This window comes from Dama dama, chromosome 11 (genome assembly GCF_033118175.1).
Source record: "Dama dama isolate Ldn47 chromosome 11, ASM3311817v1, whole genome shotgun sequence".
Lineage (NCBI taxonomy): Eukaryota > Metazoa > Chordata > Mammalia > Artiodactyla > Cervidae > Dama > Dama dama.
In genome coordinates, this window is record NC_083691.1 from 95,458,497 (window position 1) to 95,472,919 (window position 14,423).

The window sequence follows — 14,423 nt, forward strand, 5'->3', positions numbered from 1 at the left end:
CAGTTACAAACACAGCCTTCTCTTTAAATATCCCACCAATTGCCACAGCTCTTGCTCCTGCCGCCTCTTCCCCCAATCCCAGTTAGCATCCTAGGATGCAGACCTGGTCTTTCATAGAAGACAGGAAGAGACAACTCATGGGAGAAGACAACGTAAGACTAACAGAGGCACATCAGCAGGGCTTAAAGGGTAGACATGTCTAACCAGGAAGAGAAAGACTTCTAAAACATGCTAAAAATATTCTATAAACTCATTCAGCCCTCCCTCTCAAAGAAAGATGTCAAAAAACTTTCTTTTTTTTGCTAGAAAGTACTTTTCAGAAATTAGGTGAAATAGATGGAGCATGGACCAAGCTACAAGGTGCCAAGATGTAGATGTTATTCATCTCATTTTTCCTTTGTTATATCTCTGCCTCTTCACTCCTAGGGTTGGTTATCTTTAAATAGAACAGGAGCTACTGCTCTCTGTAATTCTGACACTGAAAGTCCAGATCAAGGGCTATGTCACTTACTGATGGGGGATGGAAAAGGCTGTAGAACTTAGAACCCCCGACTCCACCATCTCAATCGCTTGCTTCATTTCCAGCTTCTTGTACAAAGAAACAAGGCTCGATTTTGGCAGATTCTTTCGGATGAGGATTTTCCGTAAATACTTATGATCAAACTTCTTAAACCTATAAACGAAAACCAATATTTTGGAAATCTTCAATCTCTGTACATGTTATGTAAGCATATATGCTTTTCTTGAAATAAACTACCACTTAAGTCTATTCTCAAAAACACCAGGACAGTGCCTGAAACTCATGACTCTGAATGCATTTTTTTAAATCATAGAATTCATACAATTTTTTAAAATAAAGAAAGAATGTCCAGATGGCCTGAATACATTGAAAATCAACCTAACAAAAGGAAGGGACAAGCTATAATCAGCGCAAAAAGTAGGCATTAAATGGGAAGCGGGAGAGACCAGTTCAGTTCCAATTGTGGGAGAAGAAAGGAGGGGTTGATCGGGCCTTTGTTGGGCCATCCTAGTAACTGGTAACGGTGGCAGCTGCACTTACAGCAATGCTGGCCTATTCAACCAGAACCCATAAGTTTAAATAGCCTGGTAGTTACAGTAGCTTCACTCATTGTGCTGCAGATCATTTTGAATCCTGCCAATTAGGTGGGGGCTGATGAGAGAGCCCACATATACCCTGAGTGATGGCGCGTCTGAATACGCCGGCTGCTGACGTCCGCCATCACTGTCTCAAAGCTCGGGCTGACCCATCAGACTGAGCCACACAGAGAAGGTGGTGACTTCAGTGTCAGCCAATCGTTTGGAGGGGGAATTTTCAACACCTCCAGTCATCTTCCATTCAAAGAGTAATGTGGCTGCTGCTTTACTTCCTGGGTTGCTGGAATGTCATCTGGTGATTGGTCTCCTGATCTGTGGGGTGAATGGACTCTTAATCAGCCAAAGCTCCTCTGGGTTGAGCAGGCTCTGATTCATGGGCTCTGTGATCTGTGTTTGGTTCTTACCAGGCTCATTCTGGCTCCAACAGGGTCACCCCTCAGCCTTCTTCATGAGAAGCAATGGTTTCTGTTTATTCCTCAATCTATTGCCATTGGCCCCTCAACTACTAGGACTTGTCTGAGTTCCTCAACCTGGGCTCACCTTGACCTTGTACTGGTCAAGACCAGTGGTCGCCATTGCCCTTGTGCTATTTAGCCACTGGCTCCACCTGATGGACAACTTGGTGGCCACTTCCTATGAACCCTGCACTTCCTGCTTCCCTTCTAGCCTTTCTCATGACTTCTTCCCAGTCTCCTCTGTCCTTCCTCTCCCTTTCCTGCCTCAGAGGAAAGGAAAAAGGAAAACAAGGTAAGCTTCTCCGAGTCCTGTCCTCAGGGAGTTTCCCCTCTTCCCAGGATCCCAGTCATCTCAGCCACATCCACAGCTTTAGGTACCAAATACTGACAATTCACAATCTCTATCACCAGTCACGATTTCCTCCTGAACTTGAAACTCAGTTCCAAAAGGGGTTGAGTGCGTATGAGACACTTAAGCAGAATCTGCTATTAACTCTAAACATTCTTCTACAGTGTATAAACTTAACCATAACATTGTTACCTCCCTCTGCTCGCTATCTGCAGACCAGATGGCCATTCTCATTTTCCCTTGCTTCATCTTCCTTTTCTGATATCATAGCCAGCCTATGGACATAGGACATAGGACAGTCTCCCCTAGAAGTATTTCAATATCCCTTCTGCTAATTGCTGACCTTCACTAATCTGGAAGCTCTGTGGCTCATTGAAAACAAGAGACCTAAACGCACACCCAGGTTCCACTGTACGGCAGGTTAACTGACTTCTCAGAGTTGGTTTTCTCATCTTTAAAATGAGAATAACACAGGACAGTTAAGGAGATCATGTGAGAGATAACTGGTATGAGAGATAATTCCTCTCTTTCTTTTTATTGGAGTATAGTTGCTTTAAAATATTGCGTTAATATACCCATGATTTATATAGTAAAATATGTTCCCTCCCTCTGGAGCCTCCCTCCCACCCCTGCATCCCACCCTCTAGGTCATCACAGAGCACCAAGCCAAGCTCTCTATTCTGTACAGCAGCTTCCCACTAGCTGTCTGTTTTACACAGGTAGTGTATATACGCCAGTGCTGTGTGTCTCCCCATTTAACGTTTCTCTTTCTAATCCAGCTTCCACATCGTTGTGTAGTTTGCTTTCCGAAGTCCAAGTATGGCTATGCTCCTATTTAATAGCCTTTTGATATGAGTTTTAACAGTCAAATTGAACTTTGTAGCATCAATGGCTGTACAGAGATGCTGGACTCTGCACTGTAAAAGTGCGTCCTTGTCTTTCCAATCTTTCACCTTGTCTCATCTCTCTGACCATATCCAAATCAGGACATGCTCTCCCTTGCCTTTGCAAATGGAAATACACTGCTATTGCTGATGCTTGGCAGGCTTGCATTCTTCTCTGCATTCTCTGCCTCATTTATTTTCCAAACCTACTCCCACATTATCATACAGTTTATGCATTTGCCTCTGTTATAACATGCCCCATGCAGGCTCAGTCACTCAGTCTTGTCCAACTCTTTGTACACCATGAACTGTAGCCCGCCAGGCTCCTCTGTCCATGGGATTCTCCAGGCAAGGATACTGGAGTGGGTTGACATTTCCTTCTCCAGGGGGATCTTCCTGAACCAGGGATCGAACCCGCATCTCCTGCATTGGCAGGTGGATTCTTTATCATTGAGCCACCTGGGAAGCAAATTGTACTAGTTCTCTCTAAAGCACTCAGTTCCAAGTTCACTGCCTCCACGCCCTGGGAGTCCATTTCCCAGGACTTCTTCCTGCTTCCTATATGGCATGACTCCTGGGCCCTTTGTCTTCCTGCTTCCCTGTCTCGGGACTGTTTCGAGCTTCCTGCTCAGCTTCCAGGGGGAACTTCCGAGGCTCCCCACGTCGCATCTACCCCTCCTCGGTGCTGAAAGCGCAGTCCTTACTTGTCTCTCACTTGGTAGTGGCTCCACTGCCCACACACATCTTCGACTCCAGCTTTCAGGTGGTCCATCAGCTGGCAACAGACACAGAAAAATGACTGCTAGTGACACATTAGCCCTACAAGACACCCAAGGAAAGCTACCACACCCTGAAAAACAAAGGAGGCTTTACTTTCCTAGCTCATATCTTCTTTTCTATCACTCTGTTGATAGAACTGAAGCTTACAATGCCTTTCGCAGTAATGCCACCAATGCCTTTCATAATTCAAAGGTTCTGTAGATAAGTTCTTCAATAAAGCACATAACTTCCAAGGAAAACAGGGTACTTGCTTTGCTATGAATACTACCTTTCTAGAATGATCAAGAAAGTGTCTCATGACTGAGATGACATGGATATAAAGTCTAATAACTAACTATCACTCTAATTTCATTGCAAAAAGAAAAGAAAATGCCAGTCCCTTTTTATACAGTCCCTTTTATACTATATTCTAAAAATATAGTTTTATGGATATTCTATTATAATATCTCCTGGAGAAGGAGATGGCAGCCTACTCCAGTATTCTTGCCTGGGAAATCCCATGGACAGAGGAGCCTGGTGGGCTACAGTCCGTGGGGTCACAAAAGGAGCCAGACATGACTAAGCAACAAAATTATAAGGACAGAATTACATCTGTTTTTATCTGATCTTTTTGTCTCAGTATTTACATTTCACCATCCATGCCAGTTATACTACATTTGCTTCATCCCAATTGTTTATAAGAATTTAGGGAAAAACACAATCTCTATATAATTTGTTAATTTACAAATAATCTGAGTTTGTAATCAGTGAAGTTTATCATGGCTTCTAAATTCTGGGGAGAAAGTAGATGAAAATAACTAATTCTGAAACAATTATGTACTCTCTACCAATAATTATATCTTTTGTGATAAAAAGAGATAAATAAGAAAGCGGTGAAATATCCAGGTTCTATTATTTTAGGTATACTATCTAATTTCTTAATATAATGAATAGAGGAGATAAAGATAGAGACAAAAATCTTCAATCAGGTTAAAGCACAATTTTTTTTAAAGTTCTATTTATTTATTATTTATTGTTGGCTATGCTGGGTTTTGGTTGCTACCTGGACTTTTCTCTAGCTGAGGCAATTGGGGGCCACTCTTTTTAGTAGCAGTGTGTGTTCTTCTCATTGTGGGGGCTTTTCTTGTTGCAGAGCACGGGCTGTAAGGCATGCAGGCTTTCGTAGTTGCGGCTCCCAGCTCTAGAGCACAGGCTTTGTTACTCTGAGGCAGGTGGGGTCTTCCAGGACCAGGGATGGAATCTGTGTCTCCCACATTAGCAGGCAGATTCTTTACCACTGAACCACCAGGGAAGCCCAAAGCACTCGGGCTGTATTCCACTGTGTTTAGAGGAATACTTCTTTTAAAACACTCACTCCTTTATCTCCAGCTGTTTAATACTTCCAAATGGGCTTGGAAAATTTTTGATTTGGATTTCCTGGAATTAAAATTATTTTATTTCCATAGGTGACTTTGGCCATGAAATTCTGCTCTGACTTTGACTTCATCAGTTTTTCCAGCACCAGAGTTAAGGACTCTCAGACATGAAAGAAAACTACACATTATATGGGTCAATGGTCTCGAAGCCTGTGGCTGGAAGCCTGAATCTCCTGGACAGCACCTGTGCCGAGGGTCCCCAGTTACCTCTCGTACTTCACCTGTGACTGTGCCGTACAAGAAACCATTGTCCAGATGCTCTTCATTAGGAGCTGAAGCTTCTCACAGTACATTTTCTGTGCATTAGTTCCCATTTCTATTCCCCAGAGCCATTTGTTGTTCAGTCGCTCAGTTGTGTTTGATCTTTGTGACCCCATGGACTGCAGCATGTCAGGTTCCTCCGTCCATGGGATTCTCCATGCAAGAATACTGGAGTGGGTTGCCATTTCCTTCTCCAGGGGATCTTCCAGGCCCAGAGATCAAACCTGGGTGTCCTGCATTGCAGCCAGATTCTTTACCATCTGAGCCACAAGGAAAGCCCATAATGACCTATATGGGGAAAAAAAAAATCTAGGAAAAAAACAGACCCTTTCCTAGAACCTTCAGAAAGAAAGTCAGTCCTGCAAGATCTTGATTTCATCCCAGTGAGACTCACTGTGAACTTCTGACTTCCAGAACTATAAGATAATAACTGTAAGATTCAAGCAACTGAGTTTGTGGCAATTTCCTACAGCAACACTGCTGTGGAGCTGGGGAGGAAAGAGACCATGTCTAGTGACATATCCACACTTCTAAAGCAGCTCCCATAGGCGGTCGACCAAGAGGGGACATCTCACTAACTTACTAATCATGACCGAGAGATGACTTACACGAGTATGGAGTTCTTCGTTGATGGATTCTTTTTTATTGGTCTTTCTAACATCCAGATACCTGACCAGAGGGCCAACTGTGATTCCCTAGGTTGCAAACAACAAAATAAAGGGTTTTGTTGTAGAGAAGATTGTCACTGTAAAGACCACAAATCTATTAGCAAAACTATGGGGACTCTCAATTTTTATGTCTTTTTTGTACTAGTTTCTCCTGAATAAATGCTCCAGTGTTTACTTTAGTTCTTATTTAATGTTTTTAAATTCTGCAATAAAAACAGGTATTATATCTATATTTTAAACCAAGGACCTAGTTTCATTCTTTAAAATAAACTCCCATTAGTTTGCTAAGCACTAATTCCAGTTAAAATAAAAACTATTTAGTACTAACTGGAATCTTATTTTCAGTAATACACATTAGAGGTGCTATCATTCACCTGTATGTTAGAACATTTTGATTTTATTATTCAAAAGTCATCAAAATTTAGAGTTTATGGGATGACTCAAAACATGATATAGATGTATTTGGGAATTTGGTTTCAGTATTGAAAACATATCTGAAAATCAGATAACAGTATCCTTGTCTTGGTATTTTATTAACTTAACACACAATCCTGAGAAGAATAGACTTATTTCAAATAGGAAGGAAATCTACCAACCTGAATAAACACGGTAAAATATATAACGACGAGAGTAGCAGTGACGAACAATTTCTTCCTAGGGAAAAGAGATGGAGGAAGCAAAAACGCAAGGGAAAAACTTCCAGCTCCTCGGACACCACTGTAGAAAATTACGCACTGGTCCTTGACAGAGAAGGGGAAAGTCCGAAACCGGTTACTGACATAGAAGAGAGCAAACACACCTAGAAGGGGGGAAATATGTATTAGAGGAGACGATCACGGGTGAGCAGAGACACAGCAGTGCTAGTGAGTACAGGTCATGTCATGTGCCCCCAAACAAGGCGACTGAATTCCATCACACCCGTGACTGTCCGCGCCAAACAGGTCAGCTTGCAGAGCTTTTCACTTCTCGGCTAGTTGTGGCACAGCAGTGCTTCAAGTCAGAAACCTTGTTCCCAACAGGAATGTTCACAAGTATGTATGTTTCAGTGCGTGTGTGTATTTGGGATTTCCCAGGTGGCTCAGTGGTAAAGAATCAGCCTGCAATGCAGGAGACGAGGGTTTGATCCCCGGCTTGGGAAGATCTAGGAGAAGGACATGGCAGACCACTCCAGTATTCTTACCAGGACAATACCATGGACAGAGGAGCCAGGCAGGCTATGGTCCGTGGGGTTGCATAGAGTCGGACACGACTTAATGACTCAGCACATCTGTGTATTTAGAGGAATACATCTTGACACTTTTGCAATAAGAAATGGCATCTATTTTCTAATCTATTTTCATAAACTTTGCTCTGCCTTTCAAAATTAAGGAAAGCAAGGGTATTGCTTGGAGGGTACTAGCCTGTCTATCAACTCCCACTCTCACTGAGTCAGCAGAAGAGGTCTGTGACTTTGAAGGTGAGAGGGGCCCTCGCAGAGCCTGGGGGTTCTCTGCAGGTGAGCCGAGCTTGTGTGGGTGGTGTGGTTCTTCTTGAGACTCAAGGCAAATAAGAAAGGAAGTTGGCAAGGGGTCACCAGGGGGCTTCTTACTGTCAGTAAGTGTCAGAAATGGAGGGTGGGAAAACTTATTGGAAATAGGTGTTATCTATCACATCTTTCTCCGTCTCCCAGTGGCCCACATGGCTGAGTTACAACCAATGCAGGATTTCCTGGTGAGAGAGGTCCCTTCATTTAAGCTCTGACTAATCAGAGAATAATAAAGCACTCAGTATCCTCATGTGACTTCTAATGACACAGACATCACAGCAAGCATCCTTGACACTAACTCTACTGCCCTATAGATCGCTGTAGTATTAGAACTGAAAGGGACCTAACGAATTGGTCCACACCCACTGTTGTGTGCTTGGGGTAGAAGTTTTTGAGTAGTTAACTGTCTGCTCAAGGTCAAATAATATCACCAACTCAAGAGACAAGAATTTGAGCAAACTCTGGGAGATGGTGGAAGACAGAGGAGCCTGGAGTGCTACAATTCACGGGATTACAGAGTTGGACACGACTTAGCTACTCAACAACCACCACCACCAAGGTGAAATGGCTAGTTAGTGATATGACAAGACTTGATGTGACATTATAAATTTATATCAGAGTATTCTTAATTCTTTTCTCCCCTGAAGACCCAATAGGCACACATATTGAGTTAATTTTATAAATAATTTAAATATTTCCACATTCTTGTTATTCTTTCCTAGCATCCTTTCATAGTAGGGACATTGAAAATGCAGGAGACAATACAACTTAATGTTTTTCACTTCATTTGGTTTGTCCCGGCTCCTCCATGGACTAGTCATGTGACCTTGGACAAGTGTCTTAATCTTGTCAGGTACTGAGGTCCTCACCTGCTTTATGGAGATGCTGACAGTATTTATATCAGAAGATGGAGGTAAAGTTCAATAAACTCAATATTTATAAATAACAGAAAACATGACCTTCTATGTTATAACCCTTCATGAGTGAGAACTATTCTTAGCTACGATGAGTCAGTTAGTAGCCAGAGAGCTGGACTCTGACACCTGGCTCTGTCCCTCACCCTGATGTGGCCAAGTCATTTTCTTGGGAACTGTTCCATCATTTCCCTAGGATGGAAAATACAGGAGCTGGGTTGGATGGTCGCCAAGGGTCAACCATGATGAGGTCTCCGCAACATTAATCTCCTAGATGGTTTCTATTCTTGTTGGCTGGGCTGAAGCTCTGAATCTGATGCTCCTCTTGATCTTAACTTGACTCTGTAGATCCCTGTAGTATTAGAACTTAAAAGGACCTAAGAAATTTGTCCACGTACAGTTTTGTGGTTGGGGAAGAAGAAGAAGCTTTTCAGTAGTTAACCTTCTGTGCGTGTGCTCAGTCGCCTCCGACTCTTTTCGACCCTATGGATTGTAGCCCACCAGCCTCCTCTGTCTATGGGATAGTCCAGGCAAGAATACTGGAGTGGGTTGCCATTTCCTTCTCCAGGGGATCTTCCCAACCTGGGGACTGAACTCACATCTCCTGCATTGGCAGGTGGATTCTTTACCACTGTGCCACCTAGGAAGCACAGTTAACTGTCTTCCCAAGGTCAGATAGCTAATTAGTGATAAGACTTGATGTGAGATTATAAATTTATATCAGAGTATTCTTAATTCTCTTCTCCTCTGAAGACCTAAGGCACACATATTCAGAGTTACTTTTATGAATGTTTTTAATATTTCTGCATTCCTGTTATTCTTTCCTACATCCTAAAAACCATTCTAAATTTAGAATGTATATATTCAAGATGAGTTCTCAGCCATTTCTCATAATTTCTCTCTGAGTAATTGGCTTGAAACTACCCATCAAAGTCATGTAAAAAAATGTTTCAAATATTGGTCAAAATCACTTTAAAATATAACTGCTTCTAATCAAAAGAAATCTTGTAGTTCAGTAATGACTGTTCTTACTAATTCCAGAAACAAATATACAGTTAAATTAAAAGGCCTTCAACAAGACATCTCATGTTTTCAAATGACATACTTGATAGGGCTGATCGGACAGGGGAGCCCAGCATGCAGGAGTCCCTGGGATCACAAGGATTTGGGCAGGACTTAGGGGCTGAACAACAGACAGTCACACTGCAGAGTTGCCTTGACAAAGTATTTTTTTAAAAAAAGGATCCACTTCCTTTGTTTTCTATACATCATACTCAATCCTTGACTAAAACCACCTGTAATATTTAGGAGATTCTTTTCCAGCAGGATTTGCCTTCTATAGACTACAATTTGTGAGATTGAACTTTTCTTATAACAAAAGTGTAAAGGAGAGCCTGCAGTTTATAATCTATATCTAATTTAAGGTGCAAGAAGGTACAAATTGGCAAAGACATGATGAGCAAAAGGTAAATGTACTGAGTTATATTTAAATGTGTCTTTGTGAAATTTCTCTCCTCAATTAAAAAAATAAAAGTGCTCTGGCTCCAGCCTTGTTTTAGTGCAGAAACTTATCAGCCAGAAATTATTTTGAACTGATTGAGGAAGCAACCAGAGAACGTTCCTGGTCACCATAAGGTACCCAACCCCTCCACTCCCACCCCAAACCAGTGAAACCAGTTGGCATCACCTTATTGCTTATGCTTTAACCTTGCAGGAAGGAACAAGAAAAATAAAAAGAGAAGCAGGTAGGACTCTATGGGCCCTGCCATGTCTTACTGATGGCCCTCCAGATCTGGCAGAAGACCAGGGTGAAGCAGATAAAGGCCCAGTTCCACTCGTGGTTCTTTCCAATGGTGGACACGCCCATGAAGATGAAGATCAGGGTCTCACTGACGCTGCTCAGCATCTTCATGAAGTACTTGATGGTCGTGTATGAGGTCTGGGACACGTTTTCTTCCACATACTTTTTCATTGTCACCGCACAGGCTGTGATTCTGCAGAAGGAACAGAGAGAAGCCCAGGACTTTGTCCCTCATTGGAAAATCCTCTCTTTTGGTGATGGCCTATGTGGGTGCTCAGTCACTCAGTTGTGTCTGATGTCTTTGTGACCCCGTGGATTGTAACCCCTCAGGCTCCATTGTGCATGGGCTTTACCCAGGCAAGAATACTGGAGTGGTTTGCCATTTCCTCCTCCAGGGGATCTTCCCAACCCTGCGTCTCCTGCATTGGTGGGCGGATTCTTTACCACTGAGCTACCTGGGAAGCCCAGGGATGGCACAGAGACACGAATCCTGTTTTTATCTAGACAGAACATCTTCTCCAACTGCAGATGGTCATTTTCTTTCTTCTTCTTCTTCTCACTACCCAGGGGGTCTGCAAAAGTTGACTGTGATGGGGGGAGGTGGCAGTGGCATGGTCCCCAAAAACAAAATGGTGCATAATTCATGCAGGAGCCAGAAGCAGGACTGTTTCTTTCTTGCTCTCCTCATCAAAGGCTATGTCAGCCCTACCTCTTACTCTCAGCTTCACTCGCCCTAAACCGAAATAAAGCCATTGCAGTCGCCTAGGAAGAATAATTCAGCAAGACCCCTCATACTATAACGTTCCCTACAAAAATTTAATGGAACATTTTCACTTAAAATGCTTTGTTCTAGAGCCACTTAGCAAGTTTGGAAAGGAAAGAAAGGATTTGCTTTGCCTTAGTAGTTTGCTCAATTTTCTTCAGTATATAGTAGGTTTTTATTCTTCAAAATATATGTATACTTTTAGTACATTATACCAAATAAATCAGGTGGGTTTCAAAAATGCAAGATAGGTTATATGAGCCAAATACATTAATTTGCATAAATTGGCAGAATCGCTACTTAATTTTAGACTTGCGACTTCCTGATGAGAACTAGAAATTTCCTTTTGCTGATGGTATTTAGTTATTTATACTTGGAATATAATTGCTTTACAGTGTTGCTTTCTGCTGTATAACAGTGTGAACCAGCCGTAAGTATACATATATCCCCTCCCTCTCGGTCTTTCCTCCCACCGCCCCCCACGCCCCATCCCACCCTCTAGGTCATCACAGAGCACCAGGCTGACCTCCTTGTGCAAAACAGCAGCTTCCCACCATATTTACACATGGTCGTGTACATATGCAGGGCCTCTCTCCCAATTCGTCCCACCCTCTCCTTCCCCATCTGTGTACACAAGTCTGTTCTCTATGTCTGCAGCTCTATTACTGCCCTGCAAACAGATTTATCAGTACCATTGTTCTAGATTCCACACATATGCGCTAGTATATGATATTCGTTTTCCTCTTTTTGTCTTACTTCACTCTGTACAACAGACTCTGGGTCCATCCACATTCACTTTTAAGGAGAGAGAATGATGAGTGCCTAGACTTTGTGAAAGTGAAAGTGCTAGTTGCTCAGTTGTCTCTGTCTCTATGTGACCCCATGGACTGTAGCCCACCGGGCTCCCCTGTCCATGGGGTTCTCCAGGCAAGAATACTGGAGTGGGTAGCCATTCCCTTCTCTGGGGGATCTTCCCGACCCAGGGGATGAACTTGGGTCTTTTGCATTGCAACCAGTTTCTTTACCGTCTGAGCCACTAGGGAAGCTGCCTAGACTTTACACTACTGTATGTAATAAAAATAAATATTTCTATACAATAAAATTGTGCCCAAGGATCTGGGTATGAGGATAATGTCATTTAAAAAAAAGGCAACATGATCAGATATAATAAATCAAGTTGAGAAGCCTTATTCCAAGATTTAAACAAGGATAAACATTTTAAAAACATTTTCATTAGGGAAAAAAAATCTGAATTTCTAGTCTTATCCTGTCTCTTGAGTTTTACTCCACACTGACCAGTCCTGGAACAATGACATGACTTAAGTGAAAGAGCAGAAAGCAGAGTCCAGGAATGAAGGTAGTTCCTGGCATACTTCCCTTTAAAATAATGCATTTGTCAAGGAAAAAAAGATAACAACTGAAGTGAGACCTTAACCTTGAACCTCTCCCAGCTCATCTCTGCACCAGCTTTTCTGAGCTTTATAAATTGACCTTGTACTTGCTCAGCAAGCTCCCTTCAGGCAAATCACCAGGACAGAGCAAATGCAGGTGCTGGGGAGAACATTTGTTTGGCAAAGGACCTGAACCAGATTTGACAGAAGTTCAAGAAACCTGAATCCTGCATCGCTTTTGAGGACTAGCTTCAGAAGTCACGCCTTTCCTAATTCTGGTCCACAAGATGTGGTCCTAAACTTCCTTATTGGATGGGAGTTGGTCCTTCGTTTGTACTCACGCCAGGATGCCAGAGAGGTAGAGCGTCTCGGCCACTAAGTAGGACAAGTAGCTGAACATGAAGACGATGAGGGGTTCGATCGCAGAGATGTTCTGGGTGAAACGGGTGATAAACGCAGAAATGAATCCAAAAATGACACCGAAAAACACACCCCCGCACCCAACAATGATGAATCGGGCACATCCAGCCAAAATATCCACGGGTTCTATGTCTTCAAATTTGTGCATCTTCGTGAAGGCAATTAAGATGTTATACAAGACCTAAATGAAAAGAAAATGAGAAAAAGGAAAGCAGACTTAAATTAGAAAGGAGAAACAGTTGTGCTTGCTTTGGCAGCACATAGGCTAAAACTGGAATGATAGAGAAGATGCCCCTGCTCGAGGATGACAGGCAAATTTGTGAGGAGTTCCGTATTTTTATTACCCCAATACAAAACAAAAAGTTTAAAGTTTGGGAAAAAATAAAAATAAATTTTAAAAAAATTGAAGCTTCTTAAAAAAAAAAGAAAAAGAAATCAAGGTAGCCTTTACAAAGTCATCTATATAAATTTTCCAGCTAGTAATACCAACCAGTCCTTACCATGAATCCAGATGTTAATTTGTTTAAATTATTCATTAAAATTAACGTAACTAAATCTAAAAAACAAATGAAAAACAGTTTACACACAGTTTCTTCTTTTTTTTTTCAATTGTTTCATTGTGGTAAAGTCACATAATACAAAACATACTATTTTGACCGGGTTTAACTGGACAGTTCAGTGGCACTAAGTACATTCACATTGTTCTGCAACTCTCACCATCATCCATTTCCCAATTTTCCACCTTCCTAAACTTAAACTCTGTCCCTGATAAACACTAAGTCCCCAGCCACACAATCTAATATAGTTTCTGACTCTATGAATTAGTCACCTATTCTAGGTACCTCATATGAGTGGAATTAAAACCTGTGTGTCTGCACTTACTGTATGTTGGAATGCATTTTTAAGCTTAGCTTAATACATGTTCTATAAACAGACTGCACCTTAATTTTTTTCCCCCACTGCGCTATACAGTAGGTTCTCATCAGTTATCTACTTTATACATGGTTGGTTTATACACAGATTCTTAACTTTGGGTCTAGTTGAATAATATACCACAATAAATTACATAAAAAGAAATATTGACACAGCTGCCTAAAATTATATGCATTGCAAATAATTTAAATCTATTCAACTTCAGGGAGTAAGTACAATCTGTCCTGTGCTCAGTCATGTCTGTCTCTGTGTGACGCTATAGACTGTGGCCCACCAGGCTCCTCTGTCCATGAGATTCTCCAGGCAAGAATACTGGAGTGGGTTGCCATTCCCTCCTCCAGGGGATTTTCCCGACCCAGGGATCAAAACTGCGTCTCTTGTGTCGCCTGCATTGGCAGAGGTTTCTTTACCACTAAACTACCTGGGCAGCCCCACCCAAGAAGTATAAAACAGCTTTAAAGCACAGAGCACCTACTACGTGCCAGTCTCTTCGCTAAGTTTGGTGTCATTATCAACTGATTTCCTCTGGCTCTGAATGCACCCTTCAACACAGGCTCCATAATAAACAATAAAAGTCTTACTACTCTCTGGAGTCATAATGGAATCGATTAATACACTTTTTGCCATCCATTTGCACATGAAGATCCAGAATGTTATCCAGCCCAGCACAGGTTTTGTCTTAGGAATGTGAGTTGGCAGAGAGCAACATTCCTGAAAGTAGTTCAAGTGTTACCAGTCTTCATCTGGG

The 14,423-nt window shown here is 42.0% G+C and overlaps 1 protein-coding gene and 1 pseudogene across 1 annotated transcript in view; one reads left to right on the plus strand and one right to left on the minus strand.

Annotated features, from left to right (window-relative positions):
* SLC9A4 (solute carrier family 9 member A4) overlaps positions 1 to 14,423 on the minus strand; it is a 52,253-nt gene that overhangs the window by 18,084 nt on the left and 19,746 nt on the right. Inside the window, exons 3-8 of the mRNA XM_061156128.1 lie at positions 12,664 to 12,923; positions 10,144 to 10,361; positions 6,525 to 6,727; positions 5,869 to 5,955; positions 3,509 to 3,579; positions 512 to 673 (exon numbers count right to left, since the gene is read on the minus strand). Coding sequence (XP_061012111.1) covers positions 512 to 673; positions 3,509 to 3,579; positions 5,869 to 5,955; positions 6,525 to 6,727; positions 10,144 to 10,361; positions 12,664 to 12,923 — 1,001 coding nt within the window. The remainder of the gene's footprint in view (positions 1 to 511; positions 674 to 3,508; positions 3,580 to 5,868; positions 5,956 to 6,524; positions 6,728 to 10,143; positions 10,362 to 12,663; positions 12,924 to 14,423) is intronic.
* On the plus strand, positions 12,984 to 13,081 carry LOC133065688 (U6 spliceosomal RNA; annotated as a pseudogene).